This window comes from Cnephaeus nilssonii, assembly GCF_951640355.1.
Source record: "Cnephaeus nilssonii genome assembly, chromosome: 23".
Classification (NCBI taxonomy): domain Eukaryota; kingdom Metazoa; phylum Chordata; class Mammalia; order Chiroptera; family Vespertilionidae; genus Cnephaeus; species Cnephaeus nilssonii.
This window is the reverse complement of record NC_137094.1, coordinates 6,269,102-6,294,404: the sequence shown is the minus strand read 5'-3', so window position 1 is coordinate 6,294,404 and position 25,303 is coordinate 6,269,102. Positions and strand designations below refer to the sequence as shown.

Genomic DNA, 25,303 nt, shown 5'->3' with positions numbered 1-25,303 from the left:
CTTGTGTACTGTGTGTCCCCCAGCAGGAGCTACAGCAAGAACTAGTTTTCTCCTCCTTTGCTTGGGCGGTTTTGGAGCAGTCTGACTGGAGCTGCAGTTTATTTGGTTAAGCTGCCACAGAACAGGCCATTTATATGCAAAAGCCGCTGTGTGGAGCCTGGGCGGGTTTGTAGAATGTGCGGGGCGGGATCTCAGGGCGTCCCTAGGCTGGGGCGTGGCCAACGGCAATGGCTGGCGTCAGCCGTCTCTGCCTTTCCACGTTTCCAAGTCCCTGCGCCCCGCGTTCCAGCGCAGTAAAACAATGATTGCTGGGCGCACCTCTGCAAAAAAGTCACTCTCACTTTCTGACCCGATGGCCGAGAGTCCAGCTTTTCCCCGTAGGTGTCTGGGTCCCCCGCGAGTCCCCAGAAACTGGGTTTCAGAGTGATCGGGAGCTTGTCTCCCTGCGGGTTGAAGAAAAACCGCGCGCCCAGTCGCCCGCCGCCAGCCTGATTCGCGCGCCTCCATACCTCAGCTTTTCAGCGTTTGTGCTCCTTTCTCTCCTTAGTTGTAAATCTTCCACTCAGCCAGCTTTCCCGTGGTTCTGGGTGGTAGACGTTTTGTCTTTTAGTTGTATTTTTGAAATTGTTGTTCGAGGCAGCAGATTAGTTGTTTAACCATGCCGCCATCTTGGTTCCTTCCCTCAATAAAATATATTTTAAAAGATCTCAGAAAGGACAGTCACATAGAGGGGAGCAACAGAAATATGGAAAACTCTTACCTCAAATTCTTGGCTAACTCTTAAACTGTGTTTGTACAAGGAGAGGAAGCAGAGATTTCAACAGCTAGCTGATGCTAAGAGAGAAAGTTTGGTGTGTAAGTCCCACCACCTTGCTTAGAGGGTATTGGAGAACACACCTGATGGATTCCATTTAAACCGAAAGGGTGACCTCTGATAAGTAAGCTAAAGACAAAATGCTATGCCCTAGGATTTAAGGCCAAAACTAAACATTTTTAAAGCCCTACAAATCCTAAAATTAAGCCTTAACAGGATCAGGGAGATCCAATCATTATTTATCTTTCTTCCAGAACAAAAAAAAAAAAAAGAAAAAGGAAACCCTTTTAGAGGAAAATAACAAAACCTAGAGTCTCAACAATGTATAATTTTAAATGTTTGGTACAAAATAAAAAATTACTAGACATCCAAAGAAGCAGGAAAATGACCCATAATCAATAAAAGGCGCTGAAAGTAACAGACTACAGATGACCCAGGCTCTGGCTGGCAATAGCATAAAAGGACTTTAATATAGAAAATATTAAATTTAAAAATAAAATTAATAGGATGGTTTAATGGCAATTGGGTAAAGCAGATAAGAGGATTAGTGAAATTATCCAAATGGTACCACAGTGGAAGCATTTTTTTCTAGAGGTAACTTACTTGTATCTTTGCTCCCGGGAATCACTTAACAAAGCTTCTTGCCTCCAATTCTCTTAGGATAATCAACCAAATATTAGAGGCTCACTACAGAGGGACAGAACAATAGGCTCGGTATCCAGTTCAACTGAATTATAGCAATACATACGTGATAACAGAGTGTTCAATTAGGTATTTATGAGGGCAAATTTGGGTGCTTATTAATTAAGCTTTTTGAAGCAGGCAGACGGGCAGTCCCTGGGAAATTAGCCTGTAGTCTAGGACACAGATTACCTTACCTCTATAGAGAATGGCTCAGGAACAAGGCTGGGCAGAATTTTACAGATAAAAGGACAACAGATTCACCATCAAACACTAGCAAGAATGAAGCAAGTCCTAGGAGTATGGTCCAGCTGGCAATGCAAGTCATCCCAGCTGCCTTTTTGCTTTCTCAACGCCCAGGATAATCCCTCCCAAACTAAAATGTGGTGCCACAGAATCCACCCTGCTCTACTCTGAGGCAGGGAGTTCAAGAACAGGCATTATGGCTATTTTAGGGGCACTCGGGATTTGTTTTCATCAAATACTAGAGGCCCAGTGCACAAAATTCTTTCACGGACAGGGTCCCTAGGCCTGGTCAGCGATCAGGGCTGATCGGGACCTTCTGGCTGCCATCCAGGACCTTCCTTCATTCCGCGACACCCCCTGGTGATCAACGCACATCATAAGGAGCGATCGAACTCCCAGTCTCCTGGTTGAACTCCCAGTCTCCCATTGAACTCCCGAGGGACAATTTGCATATTGGGCTTTTATATATATAGATGGGAAGACACATAGACAGAAATGACTGTCGTGAAGGAAGACACTTATTCTACACACTGATCCCAAGAAACAGGAGGCACAGCAGGTCATATAGGGCCACATGGGAAGCACCAGGGTCGTTAGAAGCAAAGGGAATGAGGGGAAGCTGGGGCGAGACACTTTCCAGTGTTTTCTGTGGGAATGACTGGATAAGGAGGGTAAAGCAGGCTTAGGATTGTCTGTTTTGAAAAATGTGAGCAGGCTCGGGGCCTAAGAGCTGCCCCTAGTTGTCTGACACCTGGCCCTGGGTGATTAGAGCAGTTGGATAGTGGCTCGGAGTATGAGCACCCAGGAAGGAGGTGGTTGTGGTGGGAGCTCTGGGTTGGTTGATTTGCATAAGAAAGGCATGCTCAAAGGCAAATTATTTGCTATCTCTACAAATTAATTAACCCTGGGAGGGTCAGTCCCTCCAGGGTCACAAGGCCCAGGATTGAAATCATGTGTCTGCAGCGTCAGCAGAGAGGTCTCTCCTTCCCAAAAGTAGAAGTTGCAGAAGGAAGTCGCAATTATAAGGCAGTTAGTTGCCAACTAGTGCCATTTCTAAATTTCCCAGATTTTAGTAATACTATATCTTCTATTAGTGAACATTAATGAAAATAATCCATGCTTACCCAGGCAAGTATTTTTGTCCCATAATCTCAATGGAATAAATAAAATATTACCTAAGATCATTTAAAAATATATTTATTAAATTGATTGGGATGATATTGGTCAACGTGAACATACAGATTTCAGATGTGGGTTTCTATGTTGCATGATCTGTATTTTGCATCGGGTGCCCACCACCCAAAGTCAAATATTCTCCCGTCACCGAATATTAGGACTCCGAAACCCAGAAAGTAGGAGTCATGCAATTTATCCTATTGCCACTAGATGGCACTGTAGCTTATTGTTTTTTGTGAGTGTTAAAAGATGCCAGCTCAGAGTTCAAGATCCTTTTCATTGAAATAAAACATATGGCTTTGCAACTAGTCTCAGTCATTCAAAAAATCTGACCGCTTATAGAAGATGCAATCAAGCATGCTGCACCTTCTGAAGTTCTAGAATTAGAGCTTTACTAAAGCCTGACCCAAATCTCTGAAACTGTTTACAAAATTGTGTATATTCCCACACATGTGTTAGTTCTCTATGACTTTCCTTCCGCTCCAAGAACTAGTCCGCTACTCGTTACTCACATCTGATCTCTCTTTATGATTTCTAATAAAAATTCAGATGAAAATGAAATAGCTTCTCAAATACCACTTTCTGACACTTAAACTTTTTCTGCCCAGTTGGGACAATAACTGCTTTTTATAAACAGGAGTGGATGGTAGCAATTTGTAGCTGGCCTGGGAAGCCAGATAAAATAACTGCAAAGTCAGGCAGAGAACTGGGCGGTGAATAAGGAGACGCCAGCAAGGATCTGTTGTTTTTTATGAATAGACACAGAGGTGGGACCCAGAAAATACATCAGACACTGAGGCATCCTCCCTGAGCCCAAGGTCCTACATGAAATGCCCATCCCAGGAGTGTGGGGGACAATTCCATTGAGAAAAACAAGCAATAACTGACAAAGAAGGAAGACTCAGAATGATTTTAAATCAGTCACAAGCTCTAGTTAGCAAAAGTGTGCCTTTATCAATACCTGAACTGTAACTTTGGTCTCAAGTCCCTATTTTTAAATATATATATATGTGTGGGTGTGTGTGGGTGTGTATGTATGGATAGATAGATAGATAGATAGATAGATAGATAGATAGATAGATTTCAGAGAGGAAGGGAGAGGGAGAGAGCAATAGAAACATCAATGATGAGAGAGAGGCATTGACTGGCTGCCTCCTGCACACCCCCTACTGGGGATCAAGCCTGCAACCCGGGCATGTGCCCTGACCCAGAATCAAACCTTGACCTCCTGATTCATAGGTCAACACTCAACCACTGAGCCACGCCAGCCGGGATCAAGTCCTTATTTCTTAATGATAGCAGGAAAAAAATCATCTTACTAATTTGAAATAACACATCTCTTTTAAAACTCACTGAGTTTGGGGTAAATACTCTGACCTCAATGGGGCCTGTGTCTCAGGCGCCTGTGTCAGGAGTGGGCAGCCTGTCCGTGTGGGACCACGTGCTGGCACCTGCTGCTGGCGGGAGTCCTCACGTGTCCCTGAGCATGCGCAGTGCGTGACCATCATCACTCCAGGAGCTTCTGATGACTCCTGCTTCTCAGCCCACCCCCGTTCTCCTGCGGGCAGCTAACCCTCTGACCCCAGTGTCACCTCCAGCCGCCTCCTCCAGGGAGACCTGCAGCATCTCCATCCTCACGGTGGTCATTCTGTGCGTTAATTCCCGGGGACATACTAGGCCACACTGGATATTCGTTGATTAAATGACACCAGGGGATCTTGCTCTGCCCTCCCTCCCTCCATCGCTCACTTCCATCTTTCTCCCTGCTGCCAGCCTGCTCGCAGGGCCCCGGCCACCCTCGCCTTACCAATACCTGGTTCCTGTCAAGCAAAGAGAAGTTACGGCTCCAACTGTTAAAAAACAAACAAACAAAAAAAATCTGCTTCGTTACTGTCTGGTGTGTTCTGAGAGCTGAAGGAAACCCACACAGTAGGTACGGTGATGGTTTCACAGATAGGAGCTGAAGGAACTTCCCCAGATCACAAAGCTGTTCAGTGATCAGGACAGGATTTAAACCTAAGCCCGTCCAACTCGAAAACCGGAGCTCTCGATCCCTCTATTCCACTGGAAAACGAAACCAGCCACTGAAAATTAATGTATGAAAAAAGTCATTGTCATGTGAAACCACCTTAAAGGGGTCAGAAGAAATGAAATAACGTTTATAGTAGGATGATGCAATGGTGTTTTGTGTTTGCTGTTTTACAGATACAATGAAAATGGCTACATCGAAGATGTGGAAGTAAATTTCATCGTGTGGGAGATCCACGGCAGGGATGACTACACCTTTAACATCACTATGAAGAAGGTACGCCATCCTAGAATTAAATAGAATTCAGCATGCAATCAGACATGTCTTTCTATTTTAAACCTATATATAAATTACCTAAGGAAAATAAAACCAGCCTGCTGAGGGTAGGAAAAAAGAAGCATATAACCTCTATAGCCTATGACTGCTAAAATTAATTTACGAAAAAGAAGTCATTGTCACATAAAACAGACTTACAGAGGTTAGAAAAAAATAAAATAATATTTATAGTAGCATGATGCAATTATAGATCAATACTTCCTTTTCTCGCCACACTATATTTAATGTTGGAGAATTTATGAGTCTGCCTCTGGCTTCCAGACATTGATCACATTTGTGCTAAATCAGACAGACACTCTCCCGGCTTCACCTCACTTGAGTTGTTTGCATCATGTGACTCGCTGACCTTGACTTCGCTGTCCGCACTCTCTCCCGGTTTCCCTGCATCTTCCACGCCTGGTGGAGCGTGGCCTGCACAGTGAATCTCCCTTATTCTGCCTTTCACCCTGCAGGCCACGGCACAAAGGCCTGGCCACCCCCACTCCCACGTCCCTCCCAGCCGCCCCTGCGTGGGGCTTTCTGCCGGTGAGAGGGCATCATGACGGAGCTTCTCTAGAAGTTACAGCATTGATTCCTGAGAGTCCCCAGAGAGCGCATGCGCAAACGAAGCCCAAGTGACCTGCTCCTTCCAAAGTAACTCTCTCCCCCATCAGAGACCTTAATTCTCCGAGAAGGACCACCCAGCAGCTGGCAGCTGAGAAACCTCCTCCCACCTGCTGCCCCGCGTCCCCCCCACCCCCCAGTACTACTGCCAGAACTAATTGCCCTTTAATTAGGTACCAAACATAATGCGTCGCACCACACATTCCTCCTGCGCTTGTTGAACACTCAGTATGTAAGTCCTTCTGTTCTCCTTTCCCACCCCAGTCCCATCCTGAAACTATTCTATCCTTGGCCCAGGCTCCCATTACTCTCCAGCTTCTCAAACTTTCCCAGTGCACCTTAGGGGTCAATGCTCTGAAGGCCTTCAATATGCCTTCCTCACAGGATATCATTTTCCCTCTTTTCCTACCAAATCCTAGTTTTCTCTCACGGCTGAGCTTGTGGGATGGATTTTCTCCCTAATCCACAGTATTATTCCCAGACTAGAGGCCCAGTGCATGAAATTCGTGCGGGGGGCGGGGGGTGTCCCTCAGCCCAGTCTGCACCCTCTCCAATCTGGGATCCCTCTCACAATCTAGGACTGCTGGCTCCCAACTGCTCGCCTGCCTGCCTTCCTGATTGCCCCTAACCGCTTCTGCCTGCCAGCCTGATCACCCCCTAACCACTCCCCTACCAGTCTCATTGATGCCTAACTGCTCCTCTGCCAGCCTGATTGCCCCTAACTGCCCTCCCCTGCAGGCTTGATCACCCCCAACTGCCCTCCCTTGCAGGCCTGGTCCCTCCCAACTGCCCTCCCCTGCTGGCCATCTTGTGGTGGCCATCTTGTGTCCAGATGGGGGCAGCCATCTTTGACCACATAGGGGCAGCCATCTTGTGTGTTGGAGTGATGGTCAATTTGCATATTACTCTTTTATTAGATAGGATTGTCTCCTCACCCTAAGTAAAACGTCGTTTGTCATCCATTGTCATCTACCCCATCCCTACTTGTGACTGTCAGATACTCAGACTCAGTGGTTTCTCCACCTGCCCTGAGGAGAGTCACGGTGGACTCCTGAGTTTCCCCAGCCATCAGGCAGGGTCACTGTGGGAGGGAAGAAGCTTTCTGAGCAGGGCCTGCATTTTCCAGCCCTGTTTGTGTGGAGCTGGGGCCTGTGACTGGGTCTCACCACTGGACTAGGAGCAGAGGTGATACATGTCATTTTCAGGATGAAGTGCTTAAGGAGGCACCACATGAACCTCCATGCTTCCTGTCTTCCTTCACATGTCAATATATTGCAGCAACAATGAAACATGGAGTATTTGAGAGCTGCGTGAATGGATCTAGTGAGGGGGACTTCAAGGAGCCACCAGACAGAAAAGTCCTGAGTTCCTGATTTACTTCTTTGTGATCCAAAAAAAAACAATCTAACCAGGGACGACTGTGTGGTCAAGAATTAAACTTTTAACATGTAAATCTGAGAGTTGGGGGTTATTATTGCAGCAGAGCAGAAATGATCTCAACTAATAATATCACTGCCCCTACCGAAATTATATTTAAACTCACACATTTCAGTCTCTGATCGCAACCCCCCAGTTCTCTCATTGTTACTCCCACTACTTCCCTGACTCTTGCTTTTTCTCACACAATCTAGGTACCCATTATACTGAACCCTATGCTTTCTCCCTCTCTACCCCTCCCATTTTTCTTCCTTTCTTTTCCTATATAATTTAAGCAAGGGGTGCATATGTAGGCTGGAAGAAGTTAGACAAAAATCCTGAATTTGTATAAGACTCAATATAAACTCACGTGGTATTAGATATTGACCTGGATATAAATATATGAATATCATATTTTTATAGAGAGAAATAGATAAATTTTTTCTACTCTGTCTTTTAAGATCCCTGGAAACATAACTAATCAGTAGCAGTAAGTATCCTCAGTATCCAGATTGTTGTCTTGAAATAGCATTTCCCACTAGAAGTACTTGGAGATTCTTAGATGAATGACTGATTCCAACCGGAGGGAGGAAATGTACAAGATGAACTTGCAATAGTTCAGCATACCCAATAGCAAGGAAGTATCCAAGCCTGCTAGTAACTAGAAGTCAACATGAAGAGGTTCCTATAGGCCAAAGATGGGACAAGTTGAGCTTTATTAGGATTGTTATTGGAATGGGTCAACACCATTAAATATGTTAAATCTATGAGCTCATAATGGTTTTTTTAAGTTCACCTTTGGAGATTGTTAGCAAACCAATTCCTTATTTTGAAAACTGGCAAATACAGAGAGAGAAACAAATATTCATCCTACCTTCCTCAAATAAACGGTACCAGTGGTTCACCAAAGAATAGATGAGAGGAAGCATCTCTTATAAGATTATTACAGTTCACACATGAAAAAAGGCAGAATTAGAATATCACCACTTTACAACCCAAATAATAGAGGTTGTTATAAATAAATTTATCTCAACCAATTTGCCAGTGGACAAATGGATAAAATAAACAAATGCCAAAGCTTCTTGTATTCCAAGAAAAAAAATAGAAATCTCTAATCCAACTTACTTTGTGAATCCAAGAGAACCTTAAAACAAAACAGAATTATGAGACAATCTCACTCATGACCATTGATATAAAATACCAAAACAAACTAGTAACAAAACTCATCAATATAATAAAAATATTATATCCTGCCCTGGCTGGTGTGGCTCAATTGGTTGGGCATCATCCCATGCACCAAAAGGTTGCCAGTTCAATTCCAGGGCAGGGCACATTCCTAGGTTTCGGACTTGATCCCCAGTAGGGGTTGTGCAGGAAGCAGCTGATTGATGTTTCACTCTCTCTCTCTTAAAAAAAAAAAAAAATCAATAAACAAACCAAGTTTTGTTCATTTCACATAGAAGAGTTGAAAATCAAAGTAATCCACTATATTATCAGAATAAAGAAAAGGTATAAGATTATTATAATAGTTGATGAAATGTTATTTGATTTAAAATTATCATCCATATATAACATTCTTTTTATTTATTTATTTATTCATTTATTTATTTATTTATTGCTTTTCAGAGAGGAAGGGAGAAGGGGAGAGAGATAGGAACATTAATGATGAGAGAGAATTATCAATCAGCTGCCTCCTGCACGCCCCACACTGGGATCAAGCTGGCAACCTGGTCATCTGCCCTGACCGGGAATTGAACCTGGGACCCTTCAGTCCGCAGGCCGATCCTCTATCCACTGAGCCAAACTGGCTAGGGCTAACATTATTTTTAAAATAAATCTTAGAAAATTATAAATAGATGTTAACTTCCTTAATCTAATAAAATATAGATTTTAAAAACTCTATAGAAAACATCATACTTAAGGTGAAAATTTGAAAACCTGAAATCAGGAATGAAATAAGAGTGCCAATTACTACTACTTCAGTACAATATTGTTCCTGATCTTTGTAAAGGGGCAAACTATAAACAATAAAACTATGTAAAAAGTAAAAAGATTGGAAAGGAAAAACTGAAACTGTCATATTCAAAGGTAACATAACTGTTCATGTGAAACAGTTCAAATTAAATTAATTTAAGAAGTTCTCTCCATACAAGGTCAATATACAGAAGTCTATTGTTTCTCTGTATATCAGCAAACATTTAAATAATTAAAACATTTTTTAAATATACTTTTCAATGGCATTAAAATATATGAAGTACTTATGAATAAATTGATATACTATATATATATATATCTTGACAGAGTGGTTGTTTAAATGAGGCCCAGACGTGGAAGTCAATGACCACGCTTAACAAGGACCTCCCATTAGAAGAAGTTTGGGGACCTGAGGTAAGAAAAATTTTACCTTGCAAACTGCTTTACTTATTTATTTATATTATATCATTTTATTACTTTCAGAGAGAGGAAGGGAGAGGGAAAGAGAGAGAGAAACATCAATGATGAGAGAGAATCATTGATGGGCTGCCTCCTGCATGCCCCACATTGGGGATCGAGCCCTCCAGGCATGTGCCCTGCCTGGGAATTGAACCTTGACCTCCTGGTTCATAGTTCAACCCTCAAACACTGAGCTACACTGTCCAGGCAGAAGAACATTTCTTAATGCCAATTACCAACCCTAGACCGTTTTTAATTTTTTGCAATTGAATTTTCTTAAATGTAAATTAATGTATGTTATTTGGAGAATCAAATCATATCTCATGAATAAAAAGTGACAGAGAAGGTACCTCAGCCTATAAAATGTTCACCCTAAAATCAGAATGTTACTTTGCTTCTGCATCAGAATCTATGCATGTCAAGACAAAGATATATACAAATGATGTGTATTGTCCTCTGTATTCCAAACGTTCCACTCTCCATCCACTACTCCCTAACTTTCCAGCAACATAACTCTAGAACAAGCATGTCAAACTCGGGGCCCACGGGTCGCATGCAACCCACAATGAATATTTCTGCAGCCTAGTCAATATAACGGTATGTAAGAAACATTTTTTTAAAAATGTCACAACTTAATTTTTACAATATTCTGTTATACATCATGTACACTAATAAAAGAGAAATACGCAAATTGTCACTTCGCAACACCCACCAGCCAATCAGGAGTGAGTATGCAAATTAACCTGACAAAGATGGCAGCAGCCCCGCCCCCCAGCTGCTCTGGGCCTCTGGGCAGCATGCATGCATGCGAGGAGCAGCCAGCGGGGCTGGACGTCTGCTATGAGGGAGAGGGCGGCGGGGGGGGGGGGGTATCCTTGGTAATCCATAGGTTTTATCAAACTGACAAAAGGACCCACATAAAAAACTTATACACACACACACAATAAGTTTAGGAAACCCTGATATAGAGACAAAAAGAGGAGAACTAAACGCTGGGTCATTCAACTGTTTAGAGATTGGGGAAATGAGAAGGGGCAAAGGAGATGAAAGAGGAATAATCCAAGAAGCAGGAAGAAAGCCAGGTAAATGTGGTGTTCCAGACAGACATCATGTAAAGCAAGTCTCGTGGGAGGGAGGGATCAACTGTGTCAATTCCACACTAAGACAGGTCAACTATGATGAGCATTGAAAACTGGCCATTTACTTTAGCAGCATGGAGCTAACTAGTAACCATGAAGGATCCATTTAGGTGGCAGTGTGAGAGGCAAAAACTTACCGAAGTGGGTTTAATTAACAGGGCAAAAACGAATTCAAAGCAGCAAGAATGGCCATCTCTGCTGAAGAGTTTTGCGGTAAAGGGGAGAATGACATAGTGTAGTAGCTAGAGAGCAAGAGGTGGAGAGAGGGTCTTATTTTTTTACTAAGATGAGACAAACAACCACATGTTAAAGAAAATTTATGGTGCTTCCATTAACATCTCAAGCTTAACATGTCCCAAACTGAGCTTCTACTGTCCACCCCGCACACATACCCCAACGTCCTTCCCGCCTCGGTGAGTGGGAATTCCATCCTCCAGCTTGAGCAGGAAAGAAGCCTCTGAGCAGCATCGCACGCCCACATTTGGTCTTTCGGGAAATCTGTTGGCTCTTCCTTCAAAGTCTATTCTGAATTCGGTCATTCCTTACCACCCTCCTCACCCCCAATTGCCACCACCCTGCTCCTCCATCACCAGCCATCTGGGTTAGAACAGCAACATCCCTACTAGTAGGTCTCCCTGCTTCAGTCTTGCCCACCAGGAATCTAGTCACAACACAGCAGCTAGAGTTCCTTCCAAAACATAAATGAGAACATGTCACTCTTCTGCTCAAAACCATTCAATGTTCCCATCTCTGTTACAGCAAAGCCTTTATTATTTGCTATGCCCCGCCCCTATGACTAGCCAGCTTCCTCCTCCAGGTCTTTACTTAAAAAGAAACTAATTAAAAAAAAAATCAACTAGTCAAGCCCAGCTAGTGTGTTTCAGTGGTTGAACATTGATCTATGAGCCAGGAGGCCACGGTTTGATTCTGTCAGGGCACGGGTCCAGGTTGCGGGCTCCATCCCCAGTGTGGGGTGTGCAGGAGGCAGCCGATCAATGATTCTCTCTCATCACTGATGTTTTGGTTTTGTTGTTGTAGTTGTTTTAATACATGTTTATTGATTTTAGAGAGGAAGGGAGAGGGAAAGACAGAGAGAGATAGAAACATCAATGATGAGAGAGAATCACTGGGGATAGAGCCCACAACCCCGGCATGTGTCCTTGACCGAAATCAAACCCAGGACCTTTCAGTCCTCAGGCCGACGCTCTATCCACTGAGCCAAACCAGTTTGGGCTCATCATTGATGTTTTCATCTCTCTCTCCCTCTCCCTTCCTCTCTGAAATCAATAAAAAATACATTTTAAAAGAAATCAACTAGTCAATGAAGACTTCCCTGGCCACTCTCTAAAAAAGTTAACCATCACCCCATGACAGTCCATATCTCTCTTCCCAATTTTCTTTAATGTCATTAGCATTTGTCACTCACTGACACATTGGGTATGTAGTCTGCCTATTTATCCAATTTATTGTCTGGCTCCCCAACTGGAATATAAGCTGCATAAGCGAACAAAATTGTGTGTGTTTTGTTCACTGCTGTATCCCCACCATCTACCCATTATGAGTGCTCAATAAATATCTGTGGAACTAATTAATGGAGTATAGTCATCTACCTTTTTATAGAGTATTAATTCCACTATTAAGAAAGGATAAGGAATTAAACTAGTCATGGAGTCAGTTAAAAAGAAAACTTGCCCTATGACTTTTGTTGAAGGGTCTGGGGTTGAGGATAGGTGTGACACTCTATTTGCCAAAATCTCACAAAGGGCACCCAAAGGTTCTAAGATTTTGCCAAAATAACACATTACTTGAAGCAATGTGCCACCTGTTAATTAACAGTCCTGGAGTGTGCCCAGTCAGTATGCTACAGTGTAGTGGTTCTCAGATGTTAATGCATATCAGAATCACCTAGGGCAGTGGTCTGCAAACTGCGGCTCGCGAGCCATATGCGGCTCTTTGGCCCCTTGAGTGTGGCTCTTCCACAAAATACCACAGCCTGGAAGAGTCTATTTTGAAGAAGTGGCGTTAGAAGAAATCTAAGTTTAAAAAATTTGGCTCTGAAAAGAAATTTCAATCGTTGTACTGTTGATATTTGGCTCTGTTGACTAATGAGTTTGCTGACCACTGACTAGGGGACTTGCTAGAACAGGTCTCTGGACCCTACCTCCAACGTTGCTGGTTCAACAGATCTGGAGAGGGGCCCCAAAATCTGCAGTTCTAACAAGTTCACAGGTGATGCTGCTACTGCTGATCTGGGCACCACGTTTTAGAAGCAGTGAAATAGTGGCTTACATTCAAGGAGGGTTTGGAGTGCCCGCACCAGGCCCTAAATACTCACTCCTACTGTATGGAGACACAAAGCTCTCCACCAGAAGGGGGCATGCAGTCTGGAGTCTGAATGTAATAGAACGCAGGTACCTGCAAAGACTAGCTATGTCTGGGTGAGCAAAGCTACCCTTCCTGAGGGTGTATTAACTGAACATGGCCACCAGCGGCGCTCTCTCCCTGAAACATGTATTTGGAATGAAATAGCATTCTAGCTCCTGGAGCCGCGCTGATTGCTACATAGTCCTGACCCTGCAGGGATGAATAGCCTGCATAAAAGATCTGGGAGGTAACTCTAAAGATGTAAATTCTCAGAAGAAAAACTGAAGGACTCAAAAGGAAGAGTGACATTTTCACAGGTTCTTCCAAGTTAACGTTAGAGCTTGAGAAGGAAAGGGAGAACGTGGGTACTGAATTGTTGGCTACACACACACAGCTCAAGACAGGATTCACGTTTCTAGACGTGGCTGACACACTATTCCGGGAAGTCCTCGGCCAGAAAGGAGGCGTACTTCACGAGGCTAGGGAAGATTTGTTTTCTCAGAGGCTAGATGGCTTGACCAAGTGGGTTTTTGTCTTTGTTTCCTGTTCAGAACTATAAGCACTGTTTTTCTTATGCTATTGGGAAACCCGGAGACTTGAGTCAACCATACGAGATTATCAACAAGTCTAACCGTAACCATTTGGTTTGGCCTATGCACCGTACTGGGATGTATGTGTTTCGAGTGAAGATCCTGGATCCAAACTATAGGTGAATATAAATGTTTTATTACAATCATTTTAGCATTAATTCCTCAAAATTAAATTTTCATTTTTTAATTTAAATTTAATTGATTGGGGTGACATCCTATCTAATAAAGAGGGAATATGCTATTGACCGTCATGCCCTCACAAAGATGGCAGTGCCCACAGCCAATAAGGAAGGAATATGCTAATTGACTGTCACACCCTCAAAGATGGCGGTGCCCAGTCCCCTCAGCCTCGCCGGGATGGCAGGCACGCAGCACAGCCGGGCCCACCCCGAGGCGGGTCCAGCCGCTCTGCACGCCTGCCTCCGAAGTCCCCCAGTCCCCTCAGCCCCCCAGCCGCCCAGGGCTGGCCCGAGGTGCAGACAAGCTTCAGATGGCGGCTGCCCAGCCACCCAGGGCCACCCGAGGCTCAGGTAACCAGGGCCAGCTGAGGCTTGCGCTGCAGGCAGTGGCAGCAGCAGAGGTGTGATGGGGGCGTCACCTTTCCCTGATCGCTGGGTCGCCTCCTGCCCCTGAGGGCTCCCAGACTGTGAGAGGGGGCAGGCCGTGCTGAGAAACCACCCTCCAGTGCATGAATTTTTATGCACCAGGCCTCTAATTGGTTAATAAAATTATATAGGTTTCAGGTGTACAATTCCTAATACACCATCTATATATTGTACTAGTAGCCCTGCACACAAATCCATGCTCCAGTAGCTCGCCAATGGCTCGCTGCCACCCTCCAGTAGCTCTATGCCCGCTGCCCTGCCCTCCTGTAGCTTCCACCTCCCCCCTTTCCTCCTCATAGCTTGCTGCCCTGCCCCCTCCTGTAGCTCTCCCCCGCCCACTTGTAGCCAGTAGCTCACTACCTCCTGTAGCTCTCTGCCTGCTGCCCCGCCTTCCTGTAGCTCCCTCCACTCTCCCCCCGCCCCTCATAGCTTGCTACCCTGCCCGCTCCTGTAGCTCTCCACCACCTGCTTGTAGCTCACTGCTCCACCCTCCTGCTGATACGTGATCCGGTAGTTACACGGTCAGTCATCACACTTCACGGCATAACGACCATTTGCATATTACATCTTTATTATATAGGATTGTGTGTTCATCATCCCAAATCAAGTCTTCTTCCATTTTCCCCCCATACCCTCTTCTACCTTCCCCACCCCTTCTCCTCTGGTAATCACCATGCTGTTGTCTGTGTTAATTTAATTTGATTTGGTGTCGCCTCGATATTCAATTTTTGTTATGATTTACATATTTGCTTTCTAATTTTTGTAGCAATCACAATAAGCATTCTTTGGGGGTGGGAGATAATATTTCATGTTAAACATTAATTAATCAATTCACAATTACTATGTTCCTTGGTTATGATAGATGCAAATATAACATAAGCACAATCTCAGCCTTCAAGGTACTTATAATTAAACTGGTTGGGGAAGAAGGAGTGGGGAAGACACACAAACCAAGGGAGGTTAAATCAGAGCAATACTGAGATATTTTCAAATATAATAATTTGTATTATTAATGAGCAGAATAATAATTCAAAGATGGGAAATATCAATGCTATTTTGAGAATTGGAAGAAAACTTCATGGAGAATAAGGAACATTGGTAGAATTTACATTGTCAGAGGACTAGAATACACCCTTCAGAAACCACGCTAATAATGAAATGTCTATGGCTTGTGGATCATGAAGGAAGGTGGAAAACACCTTGAGTGAGGAAGGTAGAAAACAAAGGAGGTAGACTAAGGTAAGGCATAATGTTGAAGTCGATTTCAAACCATGTCCTAGAGAGCCTCCTTAGCATCTTTACAAGGGGAGTGTTGTGATGAAAGTAAGTTCCTAAAATAATTAGCCTGAGAAGAGCACAAAGAATGGTATAACTATTACACACAATATTTTATCCAGGGGTGGGGAAGAACAATTCCACAGATAATTTGTTTAAAGGAATAATGACAAGATAGAATAAAATTTCTATTGCACTCTGCAAAGTCCAATAAATAAGTTACACAAAGACATGACAATATCACTAAGCCAAGAGGGAAGGAGATTCCTAGTAGGAAGAATGAAAGATATAGGTCCAATACGGTGGTGTTCAGTGGCATGTGAACCATGAGGAGTTCGCCCAGTTCCAGGAATGACTAAGGTGATGAGGGCGACTGATGACAGGACAGGACATGAATTAAACACTATGGTTAGAACAGCTCTCTCTGCAGGAAAAAATGATGCCAGCCAAATCTGTAAACAACTTTATGAGTTTGATGAGGCTCATGTCAGTAGGGACAAAGTCATAAAAGATTGTACAGCTCAGACTTCATCAGCATTAAAACACCTCCGAGAAGAGAGAGAAAAGAATCTGGACAATTTCATGTTATTAAAGCAACTTAGAAAAGAACAGACAAAGTTGAAATGGATACGGTCAGAACTGAATGTTGAAGAAGTGGTAAATGACAGGAGCTGGAAGGTGTTTGATGAACGATGCCAAATTCTTTTTTTTTTTTTTAATATATTTTATTGATTTTTTACAGAGAGGAAGAGAGAGGGATAGAGAGTTAGAAACATCGATGATAGAGAAACATCGATCAGCTGCCTCTTGCACAACCCCTACCGGGGATGTGCCTGCAACCAAGGTACATGCCCTTGACCGGAATCGAACCTGGGACCCTTTAGTCCGCAGACCAACGCTCTATCCACTGAGCCAAACCGGTTTCGGCGAACGCTGCCGAATTCATTCAAGCCTCCAAAGAATGAATAAAAAGATTTTTTTTTTTTTAATAAAAAGGACCAGGTCATCTCATAAAAGCTAAGCATGACATATATCAACAAGGCGGGCTTCCTAGGATGATTTCTGAGCCAACAGTCCAAGACCTTTAGTTGATTTCAGCCCCACTTAGCTAAGACCTCAAGTATAAATAATTCTGATAATTATGAAGAAATCAACGGCTATTTTACACTGGTTCTGTTAAAAAATATTTTGTAGCTATTAAAATAATTTTCTGACTTAGCAGAAAGAATAAAAAATGTCATAGAGTCTGGGCTCACTATTAACCGAAGAGTTCCACAAAACACTATTTCAAAAAGATACCTGTACCTCCATGTTTATTGCAGCAATAGCCAAGACTTGAAAGCCACCTAAGTGTCCATCAATGGATGAATGGATAAGTAAAATGTGGTACATATATACAATGGAATATTACTCAGCTATAAAAAAAGAAAATCTTCCCATTTCAACATCATGGATGGACCTTGAGGACATTGTGCTAGAAAGTCTACTTCGAGTCTTTTTTTTAAACATATTTTCATTTTTATTTTTTAATATATTTTTATTGATTTCAGAGAGGAAGGGGGAGGGAGAGATAGAAACTTCATTGATGAGAGAGAATCACTGATTGGCTGCCTCCTGCATGCCCCCCACCCACCCTTACTGAAGATCAAGCTCACAACCCAGGCATGTGTCCTTGATTGGAGTCAAACCCAGGACTCTTCAGTCTGCAATGCTGACACTCCATCCACTGAGCCAAACCAGCAAGGGCGCTTTGAGTCTTAATTTTGCACTAGTAGCTATGCAGTCTTACGCAAATTGCTTTGTCTCTTTGAGGTTATTTCTTTGTCTGTAAAATGAGTCAATAATACCTATTTTATAGTATTCTGGGGATTAAATGAAGTACCTGGGTTAAAAATCCCTAACATTGCTGGGCACTCAATAAAAAAGTTCCTTCTCCTTTCTTCCTCCGACATAAAGGTAGGTAAAATCATATTATTAATGTTTATTTAGCTATATCCTGTCTCATTTCGAGCAATATGCTAAATTATAAGAGAGACTCAGTAACTTTAGAAATAATAACACAGTTTCATATATTGACTTCCTAACATTCTCAGCTTCCTGAAGGAGTTAGCCTACATCAGGTAAACATCACATGCACTTTGATCAGGAACCTTGAATTCAAATCCCAGCTCTACTACTAACAACTGTGTAAACATTTATAAGTAGCTTAACCCCGTGGTCGGCAAACTGCGGCTCGAGAGCCACATACGGCTCTTTGGCCCCTTGAGTGTGGCTCTTCCACAAAATACCATGGCCTGGGCGAGTCTATTTTGAAGAAGTGGCGTTAGAAGAAGTTTAAGTTTAAAAAATTTGGCTCTTAAAAGAAATTTCAATCGTACTGTTGATATTTGGCTCGGTTGACGAATGAGTTTGCCAACCACTGCCCTAACCTATCTGAGTCTCCATTTCCTCATCTAAAAGGAACAGTTGCTATAAATTTGGTACATTGCCTGGTACATAGCAAATACTCAATTAGTATTATTTGCAATAAGTGTTAATGATAAAAAATAACTTTATTATTTTTGTCAATACTTATTATTGTTAATTATTATTAATATCGTTATTGCGTTTGTCTTGGGAACCACTATCAAAATGGTGTAAAACTATTAGCAGGTCGGTGAGGTTGTAGTGACCCAGCTTGAGGAATTCTGTAGCACACACATGGAAAAATCATCACTGCTGTTATATAAATGTATCTGTTATCTCCTTTGTCAAGATTATACTAAGATTATACATGATTTGATCATTACCATAGAGATGTGGAGGGAGCCTTAATATATTGTACTTAATTTAATCTTTAATATTGTTTTTCTAATTTGCAGTTTCTGTAACCTAACAGCTTTCTTTGCAGTAGAGACCTATGGAGTGATTCCCAGGTAATCATTGTGCCTAATCACGCTTTAAAGAAAGAAGTTGTAAAAGACACAGGTGGTAGCTAAAAAGGAAAAGCCCCTCACCCATTTTCCTGGGACCTAATATTTCTGCCCTATATGCCGTCCTAGACATTGTATCTGTTGCACCAGGGACCCAGCAGGAGGGAACTCCTGAGAAGTGTTACTACCGCTAGTTTCCTCTTTTTAAAATATATATAAATATATTTTTAATTGATTTCAGAGAGGAGGGAAGAGGGAGGGAGGGAGGGAGAGAGAGAGAGAGAGAGAGAGAGAGAGAGAGAGAGAGAGAGAGAGAGAAATCAATGATGAGAGAGAATTATTGACCAGCTGTCTCCTTCATGCCCACACTAGGGATCCAGCCTGGAACTCAGGTATGTGCCCTGACCAAGAATTGAACCATGACCTCCTGGTTCATAGGTCATGCTCAACCACTGAGCCACGCCAGCCAGGCTGGGTTCCCCTTTTATTCCATCATCCTCTACAGCTACCTTCTTCCCATAAAACATGTCTTTCAACTCCACCTCGAGGGTAGCAGGTACACTGGCAGTGGGACTGAGAGGGGACAGTGGCTGTGCCCACACAGACCCTGAATCAGCCCTAGGCCAATGGCCATTGTCTCAATACACCCAGGTAACTGGCTGTAAAAGCATTTCCCTGGACTCCATGCCAGTTTCTTTGGAGAGCAGAAGAAAAAGTCTTATGTTAATACTAGAGGCCCAGTGCATGAAATCTGTGCACGGGTAGGATCCCTAGTGGCTGCCAACTTCCAGCTGCCAGCTGCTGGCTGGGGCCTCCCTTCCCTGGCTGCCAGCTGCTGGCCAGGGCCTTCCTTTGTTCCATGCCACCCCCAAGTGGTCATCACACATCATAGCGAGTGATGGAACTCCCAGTCGGTTTAACTCCCGAGGGGACATTTTGCATATTAGCTTTTATATATTTAGATGAAAGTTGGGACCACAAATGACTTTGCTCCTCTGTCCTGGGCCCGATTTTATTTTTGTTTATTTTGGGTTGTTTTTTTTTTTTGTAAAATGTTAAACAAACGTGCAAGACAAGTCATTAATTATAGCCCTACTTTAAATATTACTGAGTCCTCAATTTGTTGCACTGATGGGAGGTTAATGGTGCGAATAATCTGCAAATGAGAAGAGCCATGTGTTGTTTCTAAGTAACTTTGGGAAACAGGCTTTGCCTTTTTGCAGCAGCCTCTCATGCTATTGATCATACTGTCTATTTTCCTGCCTGGTCAGCCTCAACCACTAAAAGGTAAACAGTTCGAGGGGGGACAAGATGTCTTACTCACCTTTGTTCTCTGTCAGTGGAATAGTAGCTAGCAATTCAGAAATTGTTTGACTAACTAAATTAACCAAAGTGAACAATCATTTCTAATGACTTTTTTTTTTAATTTCAGTCCAAATGGCTACCTGGTTTTTTCTTTCCTCTTTCTCCTGATGCTACTGTTCTTCAGTATTCTAACTTTTAGCTACTTCCATTACATGAGGATCTACAGACATCTTTATGAACCAACTGACAAAAGAAAACAGAAGAATAATTAGGAAAAAATGAAAGTTTGTTTACTATGGATACATATATGTAGGAATATACTCAGAGTATAAATATATATTTTATTTATATTGAGAACATGTGTTTGACCAAGAAGTACTAAGAATAAAAGTTCATAGTATCATCAAATTCAAGATCTGAAAAATGTTCCTAAATTATCCAAAACACAAATATTTTCATGTATATCTCGTATTATAAAATTAATTCTTAATGTGTTTGCATTTATCTTTTAAAAAATATATTTTTATTGATTTCCATAGAGAGAGGAAGGGGGAGGGCTAGAGAGATAGAAACATCGATGAGAAAGGAAGTCATCAGTTGGCTGCCTCCTGTACAGCTCCCACTGGGAATCAAGCTGCCCTGGCACATTGGTTGTGCCCTGAGGGGTCCGGAAAAAGGGAAGTTACAAGTTACCCTGACATTCCAAAGGTATGTTATCATAGACTAGAGGCCCAATGCAAGAATTCATGCAAAGAATGGGCCTTCCTTCCCCTGGCTGCCGGCACTGCCTTTGCTCTGGCCCAGAGCCGCCTTTCTGCCTTCCCATGCTGCCCAGAGGCCCGGAGCTGCTGGGACGGTGCGTAATGCCTGTGTTGTCGCCATGGCGACAATGCAAGCATCCCGCTCCCAGCCGCTCGGCGCCTGAGTATACAAATTAACTTGCCATCTTTGTTGGGTTAATTTGCATACTCACTCCTGATTGGCTGGTGGGTGTCACGAAGGTACTGTCAGTTTGCATCTTTCTCTTTTATTAGTGTAGATGCAAAAAGACAATAGACTCAGTCAAGGTCAAAGTTGATCTTTGTCAGGGAAGATACCTGTCTATGACATGACTACCCACCATTAGACTGCTTTTCAAGTTTTAATTTCAGACCATCCTTTGTGGTTACTGTAGGTCTCTGAGTTTGCAAAGCCGCCATGTAGGGCCTTCCCTATGTTAGTCAGTCAGCATGTGGCCCCTTTTTGTCAACAAATGTTTGACTGGAACAGTAAGATACAGAGAAGAAAACATGGGCACTAAACTTGTAGACCTTGAAGTGCTGGTTTTGTGAATTAGAATGCCAAAGGCAAGGGGAATGAAATAAAAAATAAACAACTGGTATTTCCTTCTTTACACGGAATTTATTAGCAACCTTGCTCAATACAAGAGAGTCATTGGCTAGGCCCTGAAGATAGTTTTCACAGGAAGTCTGCCACAAAGGAATTTGGCCTGTTTCATGGCCATTGAGCAGAGTACCAAGGTTGCTTGGTTTCCTTGGAGCTAAGTCATCTTAGATATGAATGAAAAGGAACTATCTCAAAATCTGGTCTGGATATGTGATTTTTTAATATATTGATGAGTTTTATTTGCTACTATTTTGTTTAGGTGTTTTATATAAATGATCAGGAGCAAGACTGTCCCATGTGAAAGGAAGATCAGAAACAGTTCACACTCACATGGTCAACAACATTCAATTACCTGCTGATCCTACAGAATTCCCTGTAAACATCCTCATACAGATAACCAACAGCAAACCAAGTTCCTGTCTGATCTGGTCACAGGGTTTGGGCCCCACCTCCCATTGTACCGATTAAGAATGAAACAGGCCCTGGCTGGTTTGGCTCAGTGGATAGATTGTCAGCCTGTGGACTTAAGGGTCCCAGGTTCCATTCCAGTCAAGGGCACATGCCCTGGTTGTGGGATCGATCCCCAGTAGGGGGCATGCGGAGGCAGCCGATCAATGATTCTCATCATTGATGATGTATCTCTCCCTCTCCTTCATCTCTGAAATCAAATATATATATATATATGTAATGAAACAGGTAATGGGGCAGCTGATTACCCAAATTTCAACAAGGATGATCTCTACCTTAGCACCAACATGGAATAATTCTCCTGCAGACACATGAAACACAGGATAGACAGGTAAGCTATGTTTAACCTAGCCAGGGAAAATTATATACCTCTGCCAAGGTGATTACCACTCCAGATACAGAGTAGCTTTGCCTACCTGGACAGTGACTGCAACCCCTACAGTCAAAGATTGGTCAAAGATCAATCACATTTCACTGCCATACCAACAAGCTTAAAAAGTCACTTCATAACTAGAGACATCTAAGACAAAAATCACCATTATTCTCTGAATCCCAGCTATGTTTTCTCCTCAGCTAGCTGACAATTTTAAAAGTTTGTCCACAACTTTGTCTGAGGACAGTCAATTAACAGTCATGAATACAGCACTTACTGTCACTCAACACTGCCTGGAGTTCAACCCTATTTTCCTAGTATATTTGTTTTTCCTATTTTATACCTTCTTCTCTCTTCAAATTCCTTCCACTCCACCTCTCCCCTCTCTAACTCTCCACTGATCATCTTGCCTCTTATTCATTGAGAAAATAAAAGCAAATCAGAAAAAAAAACCATTTCCCCATTCCCAAATGTCTAACCTACTTCCATTTGTCTCTGTATCTTCTAGGCCATCACTATGCACCTGTATCTACCTTACATGCTGTCACTATGAATGAAGCATCCCTCCTACTGGTCAACCTCTACACTTCCTGCCACTTGTGCACTGGAGGATCTCTTCTTACCTTGCCCTTGGGAACCTCGCCCTCTCTCCTAGATCACCAAGTTCTCTCTTTACATACAAGTATACTTTAGTATTCTCATCTTTAAAATGTCCTCCATTGACCACACAGCCCGATCCCATTTGTGCCCTAGCTGCTATAGTCTCCATTTCTTCACCTTACATTCACTCCTCAAACCATTCTAGATGTTCTTTGGACCTCACCCCTCCCCGGAGACTGCTCATGTCAAGGCTACCAGTAACCTTCACATTGCTAAATCTGTCTTGTGGCTTTTGTGTTACCATGTTCCCCAGCCACACGGTTCCTCTTCCTTCTCTACTTGACCTGTAAATGAAGGGTCTAAGAGTTTTCTCTTTGGCCCCTTTCTCTTTACACCTTTTCCTACGTAATCCAATCAGTCCCACAGCTTCATTTATCCAAATGCCCATTGACATGACAGATGTCTAAAAGGCACCTCCAGCCCTAGCTGGTTTGGCTCAATGGATAGAGCGGACCGAAAGGTTCAATTCTGGTCAAGAGCATGTACCACGGTTGCAGGCTCCTCCTTGGCCTGGGCCCTAGTGAGGGCGTGTGCAGGAGGCAACCAATCGATGTGTTTCTCTCACATTGATATTTCTGTCTTTCCCTCTCTCTCCCACTCTCTCTCTAAAAATCAATGGGAAAATATCCTTGGGCGAGGATTAAAAAATAAATAAATCCTGTATAATAAAGAGGTGATATGCAAATTGACCCTCACACCTTCACACAAGATGGCCACCCCCATGTGGTCAAAGATGGCCACCACAAGATGGCCGGCAGGGAAGGGTAGTTGTGAGCGATCAAGCCAGCAGGAGAGGGCAGCTGGGGTGGGACCAGGCCTGCAGGGGAGGGCAGTTAGCGACAACCAGGCCGGCAGGGGAGGGCAGTTATGGGTGACTGGGCTGGCAGGGGAGGGCAGTTGGGGGCAACCAGGCCTGCAGGGGAGGGTAGTTAGGGGCAACCAGGGTGGCAGGGGAGAGCAGTTGGGTGGAGGACCAGGCCTGCAAGGGAGGGCAGTTAGGGGTGACCAGGCCTGCAGGGGAGGGCAGTTGGGGGCAATCGGGCCAGCAAGGGAGCAGTTAGGCATTGATCAGGCTGGCAGGGGAGTGGTTGGGGGGTGATCAGGCTGGCAGGCAGGTGAGCGGTTGGGAGCCAGCAGTCCCGGATTGTGAGAGGGATGTCCAACTGCCTAAACCGGCAGTCGGACATCCCCCGAGGGGTCCCAGATTGGAGTGTGTGCAGGCTGGGCTGAGGGACACCCCCCCCCCCAGTGCACGAATTTCATGCACCAGGCCTCTAGTAAATAAATAAATGGCACCTCCAACTTAACATGACCAAACCGTAACTCCTGACTTTCCTCCTACCGACCTGTTCTTCCCAATTTTCACATCTTATAAATGGCACCACCATCCTCACAATTTCCCAAGTTGAAAATCTAGAAGTTATCCTTGAATGTTCTCTCCCTAATAAACTCAACACCCAACCCATTAGCAAGTCTAATATACCCTACTTCCAAAATATTCCAAAGCTCTCTAATTTTGTGTCCCCCACAACCCCAATATCCGAACTACCTTTTGGTGTGCACTTATGGAACGGTTTCCTAATTAGTTGAATCAATTAGGTTTGTGGTTTCCTATTAATGGGATACTTGTCCCCTGATATTTATAGGGCTGCCTTTTTGTCATTCAGATCTCAGCTTAAAACTCACTTTGGCAAAAGACCTTCACGCTGCAGCCACTCTAAGATTACTCTCAATCAGTTCATCCTATTTCTCTGCAAAGCACAAACCACCAATATTTTGTTTGTCCTCCTTCCTGTTTATTACTGTATTTCCCAGGGCCTACAACACGGCCTGGCACATGGCAGATACAACAAATATTTGTTAAATGCATTCAAAAGCACCAACTGTGTGCTAGGGTTAGGTTAATCTGAGTTTCGTTTCATCAGGACAATTTCATAAAATGTAAAATTCCACATTGAGGATTAACTGGATGTATGTTACACCCCACCCACCACCAGTGACCTGCCTACCTTTATTCCCCATCCCCTCCCCTTGCAAAAAAAAAAAAAAAAAAAGGGATTTGGATAATAAGGTCATTGCTGCGATCTTTTGCCACATTTCGTTATCTTCACCAGGCTCCACGCGACAAAACTAGCATCACCAGGACCAATGAAAAGGGGTCGAATATCGAGGACCTCACCCCGCAGCCAAGGGCGGGCCGCAAAGGATCAGGGGCAGATTCCCAAGCACTGAATGCTGGGAACTGTAGTCTCCCGGGAAACCCTAGTCTGATAGGGTCGGGACCCGCGCAGCATGCTGGGAGTTGTAGTCAAGGCCTGGAAAGAACCCCGCGACGAAGGACCGTAATTGTTGAGACTCCGCCTCCGCGCTTAGGCACGCAGCGGGTGACCCCACTGCATGCTGGTAACTGTAGTTTCCCCGGAACTCCGCTCCCCGAGGTGGAGAGACGCGGGGGCTGCGCCATTTTAGGTCCGAGGTGCGGCCGCGGAAAG

At 43.6% G+C, this 25,303-nt stretch overlaps 1 protein-coding gene across 1 annotated transcript in view; it reads left to right on the top strand.

The window, feature by feature from the left end:
* Positions 1-20,196, top strand: part of CATSPERE (catsper channel auxiliary subunit epsilon) — a gene marked incomplete at its 3' end in the record, with an annotated part of 53,917 nt that extends 33,721 nt beyond the window's left edge. Inside the window, exons 10-14 of the mRNA XM_079763757.1 lie at positions 5,123-5,222; positions 9,603-9,689; positions 13,789-13,946; positions 18,569-18,622; positions 20,052-20,196. Coding sequence (XP_079619883.1) covers positions 5,123-5,222; positions 9,603-9,689; positions 13,789-13,946; positions 18,569-18,622; positions 20,052-20,196 — 544 coding nt within the window. The remainder of the gene's footprint in view (positions 1-5,122; positions 5,223-9,602; positions 9,690-13,788; positions 13,947-18,568; positions 18,623-20,051) is intronic.
* Positions 20,197-25,303: the final 5,107 nt, after the last annotated feature.